Source organism: Nicotiana tabacum, chromosome 10, assembly GCF_000715075.1.
Source record: "Nicotiana tabacum cultivar K326 chromosome 10, ASM71507v2, whole genome shotgun sequence".
NCBI classification, from domain to species: Eukaryota; Viridiplantae; Streptophyta; class Magnoliopsida; order Solanales; family Solanaceae; genus Nicotiana; species Nicotiana tabacum.
The window spans coordinates 116,370,064-116,392,336 of NC_134089.1; the positions used below are offsets into that span (position 1 = coordinate 116,370,064).

Here is a 22,273-nt window from a genome sequence, read left to right on the forward strand (position 1 = left end):
TTCGTGAAGCTACGACCAAGGCTAGGGCTAGCTTCTCGAGGTGGGGGTACCTCGTTTCAGCGTCAACCAAAGTTTTACTAATATAGTAGATTGGAGATTGCGTACCTTTATTTTTTTACCAGAACTGCACTTACCGCAACATCAGACACAGCCAGGTAGATGATGAGACGTTCTCTGAGTTCCACCTTAGCAAGCAGCGGGGGCGAGGACAGGTATGCCTTTAATTCCTTCAAGGTGTCGATGCACTCAAAATTCCATTGGAGTCTGTTGTCTTTTTTAAGTACGCCGAAAAATTTGTGGCACCTATCAGAGGACCGTGAGATGAATCTCGACAGGGCGGCTATACAGCCGGTCAGCTTCTGTACCTGCTTCTTGCTTGTCAAGTTCTCTGGTATTTCCTCTATAGACTTGATTTGGTCGGGGTTGACCTCGATGCCTCATTGCAATACTAAGAAACTGAGGAACTTCACCGAGGTTACAACGAAGGCGCATTTCTCAGGGTTCAATTTCATGTTGTGCCTCATTAGTATGTCGAAAGCTTCTCTCAAGTGGTCGATATGGTCTTCCTTTATTTTTGATTTGACCAACATGTCGTCTATATATACTTCCATGGTTTTTTCGAGTTGATCCTTGAACATTTTGGTCACCAACCTCTAATACGTCGCCCCTACATTTTTCAAACTAAATGGCATAACCCTGTAGCAGTACGTCCCCTGGTGGGCGATGAAAGTGGTTTTTTCCTGATCTTCTTCCTCCATAAGGATTTGGTTGTATCCCTAATAGGCGTCTAGGAAACTTAATAGCTCGTCCCTGTCCATTGCGTCAATGAGCTGGTCAATGTAGGGTAGTGGGAATGAGTCCTTCATGCATGCTTTATTCAGATCTGTGAAGTCTGCGCACATCTGCCATTTCTCATTTTTCTTCTTTACCATGACCACATTTGCGATCTATTGGGGATATTTTGACACTCTAGTGGAGCTATTCTCAAGCAATTTTTTCACCTCCTCGCGGACAACATCATTTATCGCGGCATTGAATTATTTTCACTTGTCGCACTGGGGGGTGGAATGGGTCGACATTCAATTTATGTGTTGCTATCTCCTTCGGGATGCCCTGCATATCTGCATGGGAAAAAGCAAATAGGTCTACGTTATTTATTAAGAACTAGCAGAATTTACACGGGCAGTGAGCTTGTGGCCGATAAAAGCTATCTTGTTGTGGTCGTTATTATCGAGATGGACGGGGTTCGAGATCCTCTATGGTTGATCCTATAGCTTCTAAGATTTTGGGTTCTTTGGTAACATCTTTCCCTTCATCACTGTGCGACCCTGACTTTATTAATTGTTATGCCTCCTCGGCTCTGCCCTTCAGTTGTTGGGTGTATGTGCAATCTTGGGCGATGCAATAGCACTCTCGGGTAGAGCGCTGCTCTCCTTGGATGCTTAATACTCCCCAGTGGGTGGGAAATTTGATGACTTGATACAGGCTCGAGGGGACGACTTTCATTATATGTATCCAAGGTCGACCTATGATGGCATTATACGCCGTATCCCTGTCCATGATGTGGAATGTGGTCTCCAGAGTGACACCGCCAGCTAGGACGGGCAGTGTAATTTCTCCGGATGTCCACTCAACAGCATTATTAAAACTCGTCAGTGTGATGTATCGTGGTACTATCTTATCCTCGAGCTTCATTTGTGCGAGAACTCAAGGGTGCATGATGCACGCGTCGCTCCCATTATCAACTATAATACGTTTTACATCAGTGTCTAAGATGCACAAAGTAATGACAAGAGTGTCATAATGAGGAAAAACCAAATAGTGGGTATTCGACTTATCGAAGATGATACTCTCTTCGCGTTTGTCATACCGTTCATGAGTGATTGATCGTTTGAGTTTGTGGGCGGTTGTGAACTTTATGTTGTTGATTGATGCGTCGTTGCCTCCTCCAATGATTATTTGAATGGTACGAGCCAGGGAAGGTGGTTTGGGTGTTCCATGGTGCTGTTTACGTCCTCGGGCGAAGTTGGCTCTTCCCTGATCACTCATCAGCTCTTTCAAGTGCCCTTGGTGAAGCATGTTTACGACCTTTTGTCTAAGGGCAATACAGTCCTCGGTTTTGTGACCCCGTTCCTGGTGGAATTCGCAGAGGGCATTTGACTTTCTGGTGCTCGGGTTAGATCTCATCTTTTGCGGCCAATTTACTTTTGGGCCGAGCTTCTCCAGTGCGTAGACTATTTTTGAAGGGGAAACATAGAAATTGTGAGCAGAACACAAAGGCGGGCATACCTCTCTCACTTCGATGGGTTTCTGTTCGTGGTCTGGATGGGCCTTCGTCATGGCGTGGAGGCGGCATGAGGGCACCTCTGACGTAAGGCTAATTTCTCTGCCGATTGGGTCGGGGTCCCACTAGGTCTCTCCTGTTGTCATTTCTCCGATCCTTCCTGGACTCCATTTGGACCGAGGTCAACCGTTGGGTAGGTCTATTGAGGTCCTTCTCGTCGGCTCTTACCTCGACACAGTAGACGTTGTGTATAACGTCCCAAGTGGTTGGAGGGTATTTCATGATGCGGCTTAGTAATTTTCTAGTCCCTTCGATCCACTTCTACTTATCTCATTTTGAAAAGCGGCTACCGTCATTCCTTCAGATACATTTAGAAGGTTCATTCTTACACGGTTGAATCGGGCAAAGAAGTCTTTGAGTTCCTCGCCAGGCGATTGCTTAATGGTGAATATGTCATTCACCCTCGCCTCTGCTTTCTTAGCCCCGCATGGGCAGTGACGAACTTGTCTTCCATCTCCTCGAATGATTCTATGGAGCACGTAGGTAACTATGAGTACCACGTCAGCGCCTCCCTCGGTTAGGATTTCACTAAACTTCTTTAGCAATATGGATGGCACTTGTTCTTTGGCGAGGTCGTTGCCTTTCACTGCAGTAACATAGTGGGTCACATGATCCTCAAGGTACGTCGTGCCATCATATATTTTTAAATACGATGATATTTTGAAGGTTTTGGGTATGTGGTGTGGTGCAGCCTCGTCACTGTACGGATGTTCCACGACCGACCGACGTCCCTTTTTGGCAAAAGTTTTCGATAATTCGGTATTTTGTCTACCCTTTCTTGATGTCCTTTCATTTAGTTGCGTAGCATTTTGTTTTCGTTTTCCATCTCCTCCATCTTATTCAAAACAACTATGAGGGTGTAGTTACCTACATCACTAGCATAGTGAGTAATACCTGTTACGGAGGGGGGGGTGCTCCCTCGTCAGCTACTGATGCAATGCAAATCCTTGCCTCCTCTCTATTCCACCTTTGAGCGGGCTTGTCGAGGAAACTGGTTAGCATATTCGCCAGCCACGCCTCGAGTAGATTTTTCACTGTCGGTGGTGCCTTTTCTATTGTGGATGTAGAGACCCCTTTACCATGCGAGGTCGTGATGCTACCGTGAGGAGGGGCGAGCTGTTTCTCCTGAGAGAGGCGTTTAGTGTTACATCCTTGCCCTCCGTTTCATTTGCTTTGTTGATGGTGTGAAGGAGGTTGGTGGTGAGGTAGGTTATCACTTTCCTCTTTTCTTTTTTGTTGCCTGCCTTATTAGATTTTTGCACACATGGAAATATAGGGTTTTTGCGTTATTTTTTTTTAGATCTAGAAGAAACTAAAAATTTAACTAGAAAAATTTGACCAAAAAGTGTGAAACCTTTTGTTAAACTAATTAATTAAGAGGATAATAGGTAACTCCTATTTAAACATAATAAATTCAAGATCTGAAACGTGTTTATACAAATAACGTGGAGTTGCGTTGAAGCCTATTTAATGTGATGAATATTAAATGACACTAATATGAATGAGATGAGAATAATAATAGGCAATAAATACATTAACTGACACTAAATGTAAATGGAGAGAATGATTCACCCAAATATTGAATGAGGTGAATGATTCTTCTCTCTGACAATGATGTAAGACAAATGAACGTGGGAATATAGAGAGCTTTCTCGGATCTGATACGAGAAAATGTGGGATAAACAGCAAATCGAATCTTTATGGAAAGGCAATGTTTGTATTTTTCTTGAGAGTCAACTTTTCATGAGAGTTTTTATCATATAGAATATTACATGCCCACTTTCTTTTCTCTACCTTTCTACTTATATGGGACATATCCCTTACCTAACATAAAGTACAAGTGCAGAGAATAGAATATTCTCCTAAAATATCTTGCTACAAAACTAGCCATTATGGGCGACATGAGTATTCGACCTCGACCCCGGTTACTCAGCTCGCCAATAGGTTCCTTCCATCTCGAGCACGACCTCGGCCTAATCGTCTCTTAGTAATCTATCTTTGAGCAAGGTTCTCTTGATTAGATTTCGACGCATACAACCACCAATAATTGAGATGAGATGAATATGATCCCTCCATCCTTAATCAAAGATATCAAATTAAAGCTTCCGGAATAAATTCTGGGAAGGAAGTGCTTCCTTCTTTAATGAGTCTTATGCGACTTAAATCCGAATTAATCAGGCTTCAATACATATATGGACACCAGAGTGGTAAAAAAAGAACAGAAGAGTGATCACTAATCTAAATGGGAGTGGAGATTAAAATTCAAAAAAATAAAATTTAGACTCAGTCAGTCAGTCAATCAATTACTATACGGCTCATCATGATTTGATTAAATTTACCGAACGGTTAAGCTACCGGTTGGGTGTCATCAGTGATTCTCTCTAGTCATTATGTATGATTTAATGATTTTTGCAAGGAATTGATTAAAGGTGTGATGGCAAGTGGGGCAAAACTAGATGACAAACCATATGCATTAAGCCTGTTAATCGGGCCGGACTGACCCGTTTTCAGCATGCTTCAACCCGGGTCAGCCCGCTACTGTTCACTATTGGGCGGGTTGGTAGGGGGCGGGTTGTGGACGTTCATGTTCTGGTTAACGGTACACCGAACCCGCTAAGCCCGTGACCCGTTAATGGGTTGTTAACAGGCTGCGGCCCGTTATGAGCCCGTTTACCGTTGCTGATTATTTTTTAAAAAATATTTGGACCGTTGCCAACGGTCAAATTAAGAAATGACCGTTGGGGAACGACAGATTTTGCAGAAATGGCCATTTCGGCCTCCCCCATTAAAAATATAGCCCTCCCACCCCTAATAATTAACAAAATTACATTTTTAACCTTTTAAAACCTATAAATAGCCCCCTTCTTCTTTATTTTTTCTCACAATTCACTCTCTTTCTAGCTAGTACTCTAATTCTCTCTTGATATTATTGTTCTTAAATTCTCAATTCAAGACTTTAAGTTAAATCATGCCCCGTACTTCTAGAGTGTGCTCATATGTTTGGGAACACTTTGAGGTGGTAGAAGAAAATGAAGAAGCTCAGAAAGTAAAGTGCAAGAACTGTGGTCTAGTCTTAAATCTTTGTCCAAAGTGTGGCACATGTTCTTTAAGGAGGCATATCAAGAGTTGTCTTGAGCGTACTCCAGAAATTCGTATTTTAAGTTGATTTGAGACAATTTGTGTTATTTTAAAATTATTAGATGTATTTATGCTTAATGTTTTAGTTTGTTAGATTAATTTGAATTTTGAAGTATTATTAATTTATTATGCTTGAAAATTTAGGTTTATTTTTTTTCGTTCAATTTTATAAATAATTTGCCTATTGGTCTTATTAAATAATTTTTTGTAGCCACTTACTTTCTAATTTCAATTTTATAATTTTAAAATACAAATTTCAAATTTAAAACTTTAAACTTCAAAGTTTAATTCTACGCCTTACAAGTTTGCAAATATTTAAGTATCAATAACATTTAATAAGAAAAATAAAATTTAATTTTAAAAAAAGTAGCCCGATCCGCCCGAACCCGAACGGGCCCTAAAAACCCGAAATTTCCCAACCCGCCCCCAACACATTATCCCAGCCCGCTAAACAGCCCGTCCGCTAACCGAACGGGCTGGAGTTTTTCCTGTTCAGCCCGCCCGATAAACACCTATAATATGCATTTCCAAACGCGAAACCGAATCAAACTACGGAAAGAACTTTATCGCATCCATAATTCCATATCCAGCTGCCAATGCGTTGCGTAAAACCTCACTTACTTGAGTAGCGCCTTTAGAAGATGTACAAACTGTTCCTTCGGAATATTTTTTGATTCACTCCAAAATCTAACATCTTTTAGCAAATACTAATTGCCAGGGATACCATTCAAAATTTAATAACTAGTTCAGGTAACATATAAATGTACTTATCGCTAGTAGCGAAATCAAGAATTTCACTTAAGGCTGTTCAAGATTTAATATATAGTTATATACACATCCGGAAAGCAGGCTACAAGTTCTTGTCAGTCTATCAACTTCACTATTTATGGTGATCGGCTTCAATAAAGATAGTAGTAAGATCAGAAAATTAAGCCCAAAGAATAAGTCTAGCCCAACTTCATTTTGAGCGGAGTGGCCCTGAATTCCGATCTTAAATCCATAAAATGGACCTCAAATTGGTCCTAAGCTACAGAACGTAGTGGCCCAGTGGATGACTTCTTTAGATTTTGTCTCTGATTTTAAATGTTTTGCAGGCAAAAATTTGAACTAATTTTTTGAAATTTACGTCAGGACGAACTCCTCGTCCCGACGTAACTTTGAGCAAGTTATGCCTCGTCAACCTATTCTTGTAAAAACTTAAACAATTACGAACATGGAAAAATGACAATATATAGTTTCTCTTAAAATAATATCGAATATATATATATATATATATATATATATATATATATATATATATATATATATAATACAATAAATATATAAATTTTATACACTTTTATGATTATGAATATAAATAATTTTGGCTGCGGGCTAAAAGTGATCTTTGCCTCGCATCCTGAAATGATGTGCAAATCTCCCTAGGCCCTTAATTTAGAGGTCCAAATTAATATTGGGCCTCATCAACAATAAAGTCAGGCGCGTGAAACGACGACTCCTAGCAGTGCAATTAGATCCAATATTATTTCTTTTCATAAGCAAAAGTACTTTTTAATTTCAAAAAATGAACTTTACACGCACCAATTTTTTCCCGTCATTCCTCGATAAATGAACTTTCTCCAAAAAAAAAAAAAAATAGTATAGAATTTTAAAGCCACTAAACCTAATTAAAGTAAAAAAAAAAAAAAAAAAGTTGTCTGCCTCAGTCGCTAAAAGTAGTGCATTTACCAATACAACTGAACAAACAGTACTGTGAGCTCAGCTTAAGCTTTGTGATTTAGCTGTAACATACAACATGTAGCTGTACTTTTTTTTAGAGATCCATAAATAAATTTAGCAAAAGAAAAATAAAAGCTTTCATCGTTTGCTCTGATCTTTGTCCTTTTAACAGCCATGAGAAATTCCCTTTTGTTTTTCACTTTCATAGCTCTTTTTATTGCTTATTTTCTATTTCAGGTACATGCCGCTGCCCCTGCTGGTAAGACCCATGTTCTGATTATTATTATTATAATTTTTTCTTTTCTTTTTCGTTTGATGCTGGAATTGGGCTAATTTGTACTATATGTTATGGGCATGGTTCTATTGTTTTTGCAACTCAGGGCCGTTGATAAAGCACTTGAATTCTCTACTCAAATGGTCTAGGTCTACCTCTAAAACTCCCCAATCAGGTAAACCCCAGTAGAATTTATGTTAATTTGTGGGTTCATTTGTTATTGTGTAATAGTTGGAGGAGATGTTTAATTTTTCTTTGTCTTTTGTGTCGTTACAGATGGGAATATTCTTCAATTTGAAGATGGCTACTTAGTTGAGACTGTTGTTGAAGGAAATGGACTTGGTGTTGTTCCATATAAGATCCGTGTCTCACATGATGGTGAACTATTTGCTGTTGATGCTCTTAATAGCAAAATTGTTCGAATTACTCCCCCATTATCTCAGTGTAAGCTTCTTGCCCTTTGGTTAAATTACTACAGTTCCTTTTGATTTATCAGCTGATTGCTTAATAAATCACTGACTGTGCAGATAGTAGAGCAAGATTGGTTGCTGGTTCATTTCAAGGTCACACTGGCCACGTGGACGGGAAGCCAAGTGATGCTCGTTTTAAAGATCCAAAAGGAGTTACCATGGATGACAAAGGAAATATTTATGTTGCTGATACTGCTAATTTGGCTATTAGGAAGATTGGAGAAGCAGGTGCTCATTGTTTGTGACATCTCGCCTTTATTTTGAAGTTCTTTGACAGACATATATAACATTTTTTCTTGGGTTACTTTTATGTGTCGAGAAATAACTAGGATTAAGTTACTGCATCCCCCCAACACTACCTACCTTAGAGGAGATTGGCTGTGCTTTACTTATGTACACAAAGCAAAAAGCAAAAAAATATCTTTTTTGTGAGTAAAGGTTTCTTAAGCTTCTTTCTTATTTTCAGGCGTGACAACAATTGCTGGAGGAAAGTCTAATGTTCCAGGATACAGGGATGGGCCAAGTGAGGATGCACAATTCTCAAGCGACTTTGATGTTATATACATTCGGCCAACTTGTTCATTACTTGTTGTTGATCGAGGAAATGCTGCTCTTAGGCAAATTTCTCTCAGCCAGGAAGATTGTGACTACCAGTACAGCTCAGTATCAACCATAGGTTTGAATCCTTTTAGAATAGTTGACTTCTTTGATCTTGAAATACTATGAATAGTATATGATATGTATATATAAGTGTTCAATATCCTTGATATCTATCTGATATGTCCACTTGGTATGAGAAAATGAATGTGGATGCATTGTTTTTCTTCTTGAAGAAAGTGTCAAGATTTGGCCCCTTTCATTCGGTTTAAGTTACTGTTTGGCTTGAAATATTACTTCAATCCGAGAATTTTAGACTAAAATCATTGGAGTTGGAGAATTTTATGGTGACAAAAAGCACGTGGTGGGATGAGTTATAAGCCTTTAGCAACATTCTGACATGTTTTTATTTCAGGGGGGCATTGAGCACTTTCTGGTAATAACTAATTCTTCATCTTGAATACGAATGTGCCCGACATCAAAATGGGTTCTTATAGATGAATTGAGAGTGCATCGTCGGCTGCTGGCCTTCATCCGTTAACTAATATTAGTTTAGAACTTAGTTGTCTCCAATTTTGAGCTTGTTGTCCTTCATGGATGTCCCTGTGAGCATACCAGCATTAGAAGTATATAAATTAATATGTTAGTCCATATAAGATACTTATTTTACTCACAAGCTCTTTAGTTTTTAAACATGTGATAGGTCAAGGTAGTATTGGAATGTTAAACAAAACCTACCAAAATGTATCCTTCCAAAATATAAAAACGCTCTGCTGAAAGACGGACTTTTGGGCTCAATCAGAAAAAGTTGAAGAGCGGGAGGGAGAGAGGAAAAGGAAAAGGGCTTGTCACCTTGGTTCCCTGCTCTATAAGTGTCTCGCTAGATCCAAGCAAAAAAAGTATTAACACTTTCTACTACCCACTCTCAGGTTAAGAAGATGTGAAAATGGCATTATGAGAAAAGAAAAATACCAACTAGACTCACACTACTCATATCAGTACCGACCAATTAATGGATGGATTTACAGAACATTAACTATATTAAGTTGTCCTGTTTGTGTAATTTTAGATTTTTACCACTGGTTGCTCAGCGTGGTAATACATTGAATTGCATTAAGATGGTTCCGTTAAGTTCTATCTAACTTCATCTTATACTTGTGGCAGATATTGTCATGGTTATTGGTGCTATTTTAATAGGGTATGCTGCGTGTATGCTCCAGCAGGGATTTGGTTCCAAGATGGTGGGTGATTCTGATCCATGGTCTTCTTTCTTGCATTACTGTTGTGTGATTATTTTTCAACCATCAATCTCTTAATCAGTTGTTGATTTCTGTGTTACTCGGATCCTCCTAGAATGCCGCCATGTGTGTGTCGGTTCCTCCAAACATAATGCATTTTTTGAGGATCTGATACGGGTGCGGCGGTATTTTGGAGTATCCGAACAACATAGGTTGATTTTCATATTCTTGGCTGACCAATGAAACATTGGAATGCCTTTCAAGATCAAGTTAAATGTCCGTGGAGTTCTAAATTAAATAGAGGCTGTATTTTCTAGGAAAATCTGTGATTGCTTAGAAATATTACGTCATTTCAGTCTATAACTACGTCTTGGCATAAAGATTAAAAGTTACTCCGGCCCACATTGCTTCCAAGATTCTGATAGGACATACACTTAGTTGTTCATCCTTCAACTATTGCATACAAGATTGACTATGGCCTCAAAAACATATTGTAAATATTTTTCGTACTTTATATGAAACGATATGCTTGTTTAATCAAGCTGTTTCCTAATTGTGTATATTGCAGCAAGTACAGGTGGAAGTGGAGCAACAGGAACCTTCTTTAATCAAGGAGAAGCCCACTCCTGTTGTTGAAATTGTTAAAGAAGAACAGGAAGCAGGATGGCCATCATTTGGGCAGCTTGTCTGGGATTTGTCCAAGCTTGCAGTAGAGGCTCTGGGTTCCCTTTTTGGCTATGTCGTTCCACTGCACATTAGACACAAGAGCTTTAGTAGACCTGGACTAACTCCATTGAAAGATTCACTCAACATGCCTGAAGATCAAGTTGAGCCCCCGTTAGTCCAAAAGCAGAGGGCACCAGCGCCTGCTTCTGAGAGCAGACAGGTACCAACTGTCGGTGATAAATTTCCCGAGGGAAAGCCCACCAAGCTTAGGTCTAGTAGTTTTAAAGACCCTACCTTGTCAACCAAGCACAGGTCTTCCAGACGACATGAGTATGCAGAATATTACAGGACATCAGGTGAAGTTCCTCCATACGGGCACGTGAGGTCTAAAAGCCAGAAAGAAAGAACCAAACATCGACGACAAGACAAAGGTGTAGAGGCAGGAGTCGAGGCAAAACCTACTGAAATGAAACCAGTAAACTATGAGGATCCAAAATATGCTCATTACAACATGAGGAGCAAGTATGGAGACCCTTTCCCGCGTTATTCATGAATAGGCGACGAAGGATTTAGTTTTATAAGCGAGGGACGTGCTTTTTAGAGATGTATCTTTTTGTCATGTAAGTTGTAACTCTAATATTAAAGGAAGCAAGTCATCTGTGTTGTAGTACAAAGCGGGCCTTCACTTTTCATGTGTAAAATGTTAAGGATGCATCGGTCGTAGTCACAGATTTTCTCTTACTCTTCTTGAGGAGAAGAGGGGGGGGAAAGGAAAAATCTTAAATTAGTGGTGTACGTATTGCCGGTGAGTGAAAGTAATAGGAAAAGGATGAGACGTTCATGTGAATTTTGATGTTGAAAGATGACAGCCGTGATATTATTGATGATCAAATACTCAACTAAACAGCCTCACAGTTTGTGGAAAGCCCTCTTCCCCATCCCTTAATGAAGCCAGCAGGTGAAACAACGACTCACAAGAAAGTGTATTACATTACATGACTATTGACTGAATTCATTTATCACTACTTGAATTAACATTTGGTTACATTTTGATGAATTTGTAGGACAACAACAAATTTAACATGCACACACACTCATAATTTATTTATATTCAGTGTATCTTAACTCGTGGCAGGTTATATGACTTATTTTCCAAGTTAATAACTCCATTTATTATTGACGTTATATGCGGTGTATCTTTTGGATGGCATGATTCTTTTATATACTATCAATATATAAAAAGTTAAAGCTCTAATATCAGTGCACTCAGAAGTCAAATTGTCACTGGAAAAGAGCACTTTTATTGCTGAATTAAACCTTGTTATTGATGTCGGTAATGCAAAAAAAAAAAGAAAAAAAGAAAAAAAAAGAGCTTATTGAAAATTCAACCAAACTGAAAATTAAAAACCAGTGACAGTTTTAACGTGATAATCACTAGCAAATAATGAAAAGTTCCTCTACCTGTCCACGTCCAATGTGATATTTTTTCACTTTCACAATGATGGATGACATGCCTATTTGTGAATCACTAAAACAGATTGTGCCATTTAGGAAATTAGCAAATAAGAGGAGGTGGTATGTACATAAAGTAATCTTTACTAGTATATCTATCGTGTAAACTATTTTAATTTTAATTTAAGAAGAATGCACAAAGTGGATTTTACGGATATATTTTCTATGCAATACATTAGTACCTTCTGCTACACACCCAAAGTAAAGCTTCTCACAACTATTTCTTGGATAAAATTTTGATGGTAAATACCAAATATGATATTTGCATTAAATCAAGCAATTAATTAAGCTTAGCATTTAAAAGTTAAAGTGAAGATGCATATCACTTTAACTTAATTATTTGATACACGTATATACAAAAATATATGTCTTGTATCATTAGTTTGATGTAAACATATAAGTTTCCATCACTTTTAATTAATTAGACATACAAGTGACTACAATATGATCTTTTATGTTCAACTTTTTCAATGGTGAAAATTTGACCATTAAGCAATGAGTCTAGTGGGCATAAATGGGCCTAGTCACGAGAAAGCAATTCAGAGCCAACTACCAACTGAACTTTCCTCTTTAATATTATCCATAGTCGTAGTATGGTATTTCAACCTCGTGACATTCCCCTAAATTACTCCCTATTGCTATTTTTTTTACATCTCATTGCAGTTTTTGGAAAATTGATTGTAAACCACTATGCATGGTTTATGTGTGTAACTCTACATGCTAAAAGATATTAAACATGGGTTGTAGCGGATCGTCTCACGCCAAGCCAAAGAGTCAGTCTTTTCTAGATTTAATTTCCTCTGTTTATTCTGCTTAAGTTTTGAATTAAAATGTAGAAATGCATATATATATATATATAACAGGAATTGTGAAAAAGATAATAAGAAAGCCAAAACCATGGAAGCATCCACAGCCAATAACAAGAAGTCAGTTGATGCAGCTAAGGGAAGAGTTTTGGGACACTGCTCCTCACTATGGTGGTAAGAAAGGTATACTCTGATCTCACAACTGTTCAAATTCAGCCTACTTATTTGCAGATTGCATTTTGAATTTTAAACAATCTACTAAATGCTCCACTTTCATCTACAATAACCATTTGAAATAATCAAGAACGATGGAATGACTCATGCTCCTCCCCAATTGAGTAGGTTCGAATGGCTGCTCGAGCCTGTGTTGTATTCAGTTGTTAGTATGTGTTAAATTGTATGATCATCTTATTACATGCACCTTCTTACATTCATAATTCACCATATTTTCAATTGAAGTTACTCTTCTTTGATGAGAAAATGATAAAGAGACCCTTGTGTTTTGCCATTTCCCCTAACATACTTCTTACATATATTTGGAGCACTTGTAGAAACTATAAGTTTGCAGCGCAAGTGTTGGGTGTGTATGAACAAAGTCCTAGCAAATTTTTTTTTTTATAAAGAGTTAGATACTCTTAACAGAGGCGGCTCAATGGCAATGGGGGCCTAAATTTGTTTAATAATTTTAGATATTTTTATTGAAGTTCATTCTTTTTACCTTTTGGGATTCAATTTCTTCTTGACGATGTAACCAACCCCTTTAATTTTTGTTGAAAAATTATAACCTTTGATAAGATTTTATTAAGTTTATTTTTGACTTTTTCTTTTCACATGACCGCCAATATAACTCACTATGTAGCATTGCCTCCCAAAGTAACAATCATGTGAAAATTGTATCTACAAAAATAATAAATAAATGAAAAACTTACATAAGTGTCCCAAATACCAACCTCTAGCCACTAGTCATAGACTTACTAAAACTAGCCAAGTACATATAAAAATTGAAAAACCAAATAAATAAGGTTTTTTCTCTTAAAGAATCACATGCAAAAATCACCTTCCATATTTTTAAGCGTGATTAACAATATTAGATGCAAGACGGAAAGGAAATTTCATGGATGAGGTAGCAAATAAGGTGATGAAATAAAAAAAATACAATATTCCAAAATTCTAAGCAAAAGAAGAACCTTTTCAATGGGTATAGTTGAAATTCATTGAAAACATATAGATAAGTCAATATACAAAATTTGAGGAAGATTGGAGGTGATTTGGACTGGTTTTGTATCAAAATTCGTAATTAAATCGAGTTCAAAAAATTCTTTTGCGACACATGTATCACGCATGTATCTCACACACAGATATACATAGATATACATGTGATACACAATTGATACATATATGATACATATGTGATACACATATCATTTTTTTATGTTGTGTGTGTGTGTGTGTGTATGTGTGTGTGTGTACAATAGATACAAATATGATATATATGTGATACACAGTATGATACACATATCATTTTTTTCATGTACAGTTTTTACTTCGAATTTTCAATTCAAACCACCTCAAAACTTCACCAAATCATACCAAAACTGAGATTCAAGCTCCTTAAGATGTAACCAATCTATTCTAATAACACCCACTCAAAAGAAAGCAAAAATTTAGCATTTTTTTTTGCTACAAATAGCTAATTGGCTAATATTAGTAATATTTGGCTAATATTAGTAATATTTTACGAATTAGCCAATTTTTGTAATTAGCTACTTATAAATGGACATAACTGGTAGTTTCCCTAAATAAATTAACTATAGCTTTTTGTGATCTAATTAGCTTGAAGCGTACTTACAAAGATCTCGAAAGAAAATATCTTACAAAGTTAGAATTGTAAATAAAATTTATTCAAGCTGGAGTAAGAAGAATTAGAAAGTAACTGCAATTTTAATTGCCTTTCACTTTCATTTGAATTTTCTCAACCAACTCCGAAAAAAGACAACATAAAATATGAAACTATGTTACTCATTCCTATACACTATTTGAAAACTTATTACGAAAAATGTTCATATTTTGGTATTTACCTGACCTAAACACATTTTAATTACAAAATATATACAATCCACCTTAAAAGGCTCTTAGTCCATTATTTGTGTCTTCAATCAAGGGATTTAGTTACACCATTTTCCTTTTTTCTCTCCCTTCCCTCTTCTTCTCTCCAGATTGAACTTATATTTAGAGATTTAGAAAATCTAATCCCTCATATCTCGAGTACCGTCACCCTCTCTTTCTCCCCATATCTCATCTTCTATTACTTCATGGCAAAATATAGAAATCACCACGCTTACTACTTCATATGGCAAAATATACATACCCAAATCAACCAGACTTTGACAGAAGAACTGCTTAATGATATAGAGAAGAGATATAAAAACAACAATAAACCTTTCATCTCACAACATGCCAGATAAGGATTAAGATAAAGATCTTAGGGGGCATTGCTCCATTATGTGCTACTCCTTTGGGCTATAGGCGGAAAATGGCTAAAACAGTAACAAACATGCACGATATAAATGGGCATGGGTGAAGATTTATACAATTCACATAGAATCCATTTACCCACCTCGTTATCTATACATCCACCGAAGGTGAGAGGAAACTTTATCTGGGCAATCGTAATTTGGATATAAGCATATTTTAGACGATCACTTAAGACGTAAAACGGGTCCATTAGACTTTTGCCTGCATTATCATCTTAACTAGTGAATTTTTCGCGCTTCGCGCGGTCACAAAATAAATTAATGAATATAAAAAAGTCCTTTATAATTTTAATTCTATAATTTGAGAAAATTACAGTACATACATATATTTTTCGATGAGCTCCAAGACTTTTCATATAATTATTTCCAAAAAAATAATAAACCAAAAAAAAAGAATAAGATAAAAGGAGGAAATTAAAAATATGAAAACGGAGAAGAAGTTACAAATCTAATTTTTTTGATACTCTACGTAAAAAGAAGAAAGAAATGTACGATTCTTTTCTTTCATTTTTCCCTTTTATTTCTCTTTCCTTCTTTTTCTCCCTCTAAGTTATGTTTTCCTCCATCATTAAGATAAACTCCTTTTTTGTTCTCCTAATTTATTTTTGTAACAGACATATAAATAATTGTGCAAACTACACTATTCCATATAAATATACATGCGCAATTTCTATATTGGTATTTTTTAAAATTTCTTGTATTTATGATAAACCAAAAAAAAAAGAATAAGAAAGAGGGAGGAAATTAAAAGCATGAGAAAGCAGAAGGAAGACACAAATCCAATTTTTTTGACACATTACAAAAGAAGAAAGAAATGTACGAATTTTTTCTTTTCTTTTTTCCCTTTTGTTTCTCTTCCTTATTTTCTTCTTTTTCTCCCTCTAACTTACGTTTTCTGCCATCAGTAAGATAAACTCATTTTTTGTTCTCCTAATTTGCCTTTGTAACAAACATCTGAATATATAAATCTGCAAACTACATTATTCCATATAAATACCCATGCACAATCTTTAGAAAGGTGAGATTATCATTAAACATAACCAATTGAAAAAGAAAGATTATACATGACCAACATCCGCCAAGATTTCAGGCTGTAAATATCTCCCCTGAATCAAAAATAACAAAATATGTTAGGATATTGCCACAAAAGATAGATTGACATTAAAACTGACCAATTAAAAAGGAAAAATTACACATAACCAACATGTGCCAAAACTTCAGACTACAAATATGTCTTCTGGACCTGAAAAAATCAAGTATGTTAGGATATATTTTTGAAAATCTGTGCAACTAAGAGTGCTATCCTATAAAACTATAACAATTTTTAAGACATATGCAATCATGAAAATGAGTACAAAGAAAGTGAGTGAAAATAAAAAGTATAGAGGGAGAAGTGGGTGCTGGGGAGAAATATATAAAGATGATTAATTACTAATTAAAAGACAACCACATTAAAATGTGAGTGAAGGAAGAAAATAAATGCGTATGTTTAAATGAGGAAGGAGAATGAAACTAATAAGAAGGAGAGAAGACGTTAGGATAGAACAAACGTTTCTGGAAAGAGTATACATGGTAATTAAAAGGAAAGAAATTCATGACATATTAGACTATTAAAAATAAAATAAATGAAAAAATGAGGAGGGGGGGGGGAAGTCAAAAAAGGAGAAAAAAGATAGATATAATCCTTGGCCAAAGAGAGGTGCCAAGTCATCTTCTTTTTTCCCTCAATTATATTTATATATAGATTGATACAAGTAAATTTCTTTTGTATATTTTGTATTTGATTTATACATAATAATTATCTGTTTTACAACTTATTTACAACTTATCTACAACTTTCATACATTATTTCTATCCAGTTAAATACAACTACAATATCATACAACTTAAATACAATTATTATATCATTTTATATAATATAGTATATATTTTGTATCTGCTTTATACATAGTAAAAACAAATTTCATACAACTAATTATATATTATACAACTTATCTACAACTTTCATACATTATTTCTACTCAGTTATATACAACTACAATATCATACAACTCAAATATAATTTCTATACAATATTATTCAACTTTCATACAATATTTTAAAAAAAATTATAAACAACAGATATAATTTACCTACAATTTTACTACAACTTTACTACAATTTCGTAAGTATAATGTATATCATATCATCGGCTTCTTCTTTTTCTTCGAGTTTCAATCTGAAATTCAGCCAAAATCAAGTCTAATCTTCACTAAAATACCCTCAAAATCGAGATATAAACTCCAAACAATATTCTCAATTATTTGCAACAACACCCAATCCAAATAAATAATAGTTTTTGAAGAATTCAAAGGTTCAAAGCTTTTTAATGATTGTCAATGGTGGAGAGCCAAACACCTTCAAAATTTATTGATTGACAGTTTCAATTTGAACACCAATTATTCAACATTACTGGAATTTGAACACCAATTGTTGCAACACCTTCAACTTTACATTACTGGAATTTCAATAAGCATGGAATTGTTGTTCTCTTTCCCTTTGCTCTACGTTACTAAAATTTGGGTTTGAGATATATATATATATATATATATATATATATATATATATATATATATATATGATAGATAGATAGATAGATAGATAGAGAGAGAGAGAGAGAGAGAGAGAGAGACGGAGAGAGACAACGTAGAAGGGAGAGAGAATAAGGATGTGAAATAATTTATTTCTAATATAAAGGGATACTCATTTAATTCCTAAAGTGTAAATAATTGGTAAATTGTATATAAAATGTACAATTAAATAGAAACTTGAGTAGGGAGGGTAATAAAGTTTCAAATAGTGTATATGAATGTAAAAATTCCTATTAAAAATAGGTGACAAGGTAGCAAAAGGTGGTTACAAAAATTTCTTATGGGGCCTTTAATTTTGTGAGGCCCAAAGCGATCACTTTAGTGGCCTAGGGGTTAAGCCGTCTCTGACTCTTAATGGCGTGAGACCTTTTGAGAAAAACTATGCGGATTTGTCCCAAAGCGAATAATATCACATCAATATTAAAAGTATCTTTGAGCCGTTTTACCAACAAGAAGCACATCAGCGTTAGAGCCATACAACAAAATAAAAACTAGAGAATTGGGTTAAATGCATCGGAAGAAGCCCGTTTGCATGGTTCACATGCTTCTCACGGGCCAATTCCGTGAAATATAAGTATTTTCATATGTTTTAAATAGGGGTGTACAAAGGAAATCGAAAAACCGTACCAAATCGATAATCCAAGTCAAACCGAGAGAAAAAACCCGACTATGATTTGGTTTGGTGTTAGAAAAAAAACCCGATCATAATTGGTTTGGTTTTAACTAAAAAAAGTTAAATCGAAATCAAACCAACCCAACGTTACATGTATACAAGTTTTAAAATATTTATACATAAAAATAATTATTGTAATGTAATTTATAAATATTTTTTAACCTTTTTCATAGTTCTCTCTTTTAATGTATTATTTCAAGCTTTGATTTAGAACTTTTGAATGGTCAAATATGTTTTATAGCCCATAAAAATTAGTGACTCAATAAATTCCAAAGCAGAATCAAATCAATAAAAATATTAACAAAAAAATTCAATTCAAAAAAAATTCAATTCAATACTAGGAATGACAATAGTATTGGATATTTATTTTCTTAATTTTTCATTACTTTAGATAGTGAAAATACATAACTTACTTTTAATATTATTTAGTCATGTATTTAATACTTAGTACTTATTAGTCGTACTTATTTTAACATGATTTACTACTTTTAGATTATATTTATTTTTATTATGGCATATTAATTAACAATATTTATTTTATACGATTTGTTGACTATTTTAGTATAATCATGACTCATCTCACATTATTTTGTATTATTTTATTGGTTAACATCTTATATAGTTTTATCCTACTAGGACCTAAGAAATATTAGAGCATAAATTATAAATTTTATGCTATGAAGATCTTGTCGAAAAAAATCCGAAAAACCCGAGTTTTGTTGGTTTGGTTTAGTTTATAGATTTAAAAATCCGAGACAATTGATTTGGTTTGGTAATTGAAAAACCCGAACCAACCCGGTCCATGTATGCCCCTAGTTTTAAACATAATAGAGACCAAAATTTCTCGATTTGGTAAACATAAAGTACTAAAACTGCTCATATGTATAGTTTAAGGACTATTTTAGACTAATCCCAAAGATAACGAACTATTTTTGTTATTTTTCTGGTTATTTGATCGCTAATAGAAAACTTTGTTGCAGGTACCAAATATGAACTACCGAAGTACGTATTGAGCGAGCCAACGAACATGATAAGATACGATTGAGAAGATGAATAGTAGTTGAAGCATATGTTGTGTAATGTTCGTTTTTTCACAGTCTCAGTTTGGTTCTGTCACTTTCTTCTACCATCAACTATAACGTAATTCCACCTTAGTCGCTACCACATAACCCCTTTTTAAGTTTAAAGTGGCGAAACTGAAAGCACCAATTCCTTTTTTCGTTCATAGTCCAAATTAAATTTGCTAGGAATGTTAGGAGTTGGGATTCACGTTCTACCCAGTATTTGCTTCACATTTACTGGAACACTGAATAATTGGATGACGATTCCCATATTGAAATAAGTGTACAAGCCAACATTTTTCAAACTTTAGGTTATCTAGTGCTTTGGTAAATGTTATGCAAAGGAAGATATGGTATGAGGGCTTAAATGCTCTGCTTCTTACACGGTAAATTAATTTTTTTTCTTATTTTGACATGAAATTGACAGAGTGGCAAAATCCTAAGTGATCTGTCATAACTCAATGCCAATAAATCCTTCGGGGTGGCCGAGTTGGTTGAGCAAAAGACTTTCCAAATGGGAGATCTAGAGTTCGAAACCACTTGTATACCTTCTCTATCGAGCCCCTCGCACGGGACTCAATGCCAATAAATCCTTCGGGGTATCCGAGTTGGTTGGGCAAGGGACTTTCCAAATGGGAGATCTAGAGTTCGAAACCACATGCATACCTTCTCTATCGAGCCCGTTGCATGGGACTTGCCTAGTGTGAATTATCCTTCTGTGTAATTTGCGGGCTATTACACAGGAGCCGGGTTTAGCGGTGGATTTACCTTGTAGCAGCGGTTGAGGGTTCCTTGTTAACCAAAACTCAATGCCCAATAATTTCACCTTCTTGTTCTCTGTATTTCCAAGCAATTCGCACATAGTTCAACACTTTAATGATAAAATTAATTTTGTGCCTATACTTTTTCCGGTTTTCATTTCCTTTTAAAGCTAACTGCCTAACCATTTCCCTTTTTTGCGCTGATTTATCAGGAAAGTTCTTTTCATTTTTTCGAAATTGTTAGACTAGAAAGTTTCATTTTCGTGGCTCATTCATGCTAGTTGGGACTGTTAAGAATAACAATATTGTTCCTGGATTGAATGAATGCAATTTCAAAACCGTCAAAAAAGGTTGGCCATAACAAACTCAATCAAAATGAACAAACATTTCTAAATCTCAACTCCTCTCCACTTCACTCCTCGTACTAAATCCCATAATGACTGAAAACTTCAAGCAGATGATATCAAAATCATCATTTTGTCCGGCCGAAAAGATCGCCGGCAGCGATGATCTCTTAAAGGAAATTCTCTTACGATTACCCGCCAGTTCTGTTCTCCGTTTCAGTTGCGTCTCCCATCGCTGGCGTTTCTTCATCTCCGACCCTTATTTCCGGCAACTCCATTCTCGCCGGAGCGCCGCCATTACCGACGGCCTCTTCTTGTTCCGTAAATCCGACAAGAAGTACCACTTAGACCACCTCTTTAATTTCTCCGACACTAGTAAAAGAAAAGTTGTCCCTTCTAATATCCGCACTTTTACAGACAGCTTCCGTTCAGTTGAACCGTTGCACTGTTGTAATGGTTTGTTGTGCCTTAAGCTTCTTCAACTTGATAATGATGACGTGTTATATTGTGTTTATAACCCTCGTACAAATCGACACACTAATATTCCACTACCTGATATTAATGATGAAGAAGAAATTGTGTCAATGAATTTGGCTTTTGATCCGAAAAGGTCAAGCAATTACAAGATTATTTGCATTGTTAAAGAAAGATTAGGGTTTTTGAGGTGGTTGACTTTTTCTAATAATTGGAAGGAATCGGGTCAAGGGGTTCGGGTCAGAGGAGAGTATTATTTTGGGAAAGGGGTATTTTTGAATGGTACTATATATTGGACCAGTAAACATTCAGCTTTTGTGTGCTTTGATATGGATAATGATAGTCTGAAAATAATGCCTAGTACTTCTGTTCCTGAGGGGCGTAACGGAAGAAAAATTAAGTATTTTGGTGAATCTGCTGGAAATTTGCATCTTATCGAGGAAAATGTGCTTCGGTCCACATTGCTCAATGTGTTTGAATTGGAGAATGATTATTCAAACTGGTACGTGAAATATGTTGTGGATGTTGATGATCTGACTCGTTTGTTTCCTCTAATGGTGATTAATGAGCCGGAGTCTCTTGATGTTATCGGTTACCAATTTGATGTGCTGTGTTTTGTTGATGGTGAGAAAGATGGGAAGACGATGCTCGTGTTGTCATTACCAGAAAAAATGATCTCTTATGATATTAAGAATATGAGTATTAAGGAGCTTCTGAATGTGCAGCTAGAAGAACTTCATCTCAGCATTGAAGGTTTTATTGTGTACAACTATAAATGGTATCATGCTTACAAGCATGTTGAAACACTTGCTCTTGTTTAGTTACTCTAATTAGCTTTTACCTTAGTTGGATTTTAGTAGGATCAATATTTGATGAAATAAACTTAGCTTGCTATTTGTGGCAATTTGACTTTGTGTGAAATGTTTATGCCCACATAAGATCAGTGGCGGAGCTAGAAGCCTTAATAGGGGTTTGGCCGAGCCCAATAGCTTTTGCTCAAATAGTATATTTGTGTTAAAAAATTCAATTTAG

General features: G+C 35.7%; 2 protein-coding genes across 2 annotated transcripts; both read left to right on the forward strand.

Annotated features, from left to right (window-relative positions):
• Positions 1-7,219: 7,219 nt before the first annotated feature.
• LOC107773447 (uncharacterized) lies at positions 7,220-11,293 on the forward strand. The gene is made up of 7 exons (XM_016592865.2): positions 7,220-7,460; positions 7,582-7,650; positions 7,752-7,919; positions 8,003-8,173; positions 8,412-8,621; positions 9,707-9,783; positions 10,349-11,293. The coding sequence occupies exons 1-7, from the start codon at positions 7,376-7,378 to the stop codon at positions 10,997-10,999; spliced, it is 1,431 nt and encodes a 476-aa protein (XP_016448351.2). The 5' UTR covers positions 7,220-7,375; the 3' UTR covers positions 11,000-11,293.
• Positions 11,294-19,191: 7,898 nt separating this feature from the next.
• Positions 19,192-22,272, forward strand: LOC107799080 (F-box protein At5g07610-like). Its single transcript, XM_016622152.2, has one exon. The coding sequence runs from the start codon at positions 20,860-20,862 to the stop codon at positions 22,060-22,062; it is 1,203 nt and encodes a 400-aa protein (XP_016477638.2). The 5' UTR covers positions 19,192-20,859; the 3' UTR covers positions 22,063-22,272.
• Position 22,273: the final 1 nt, after the last annotated feature.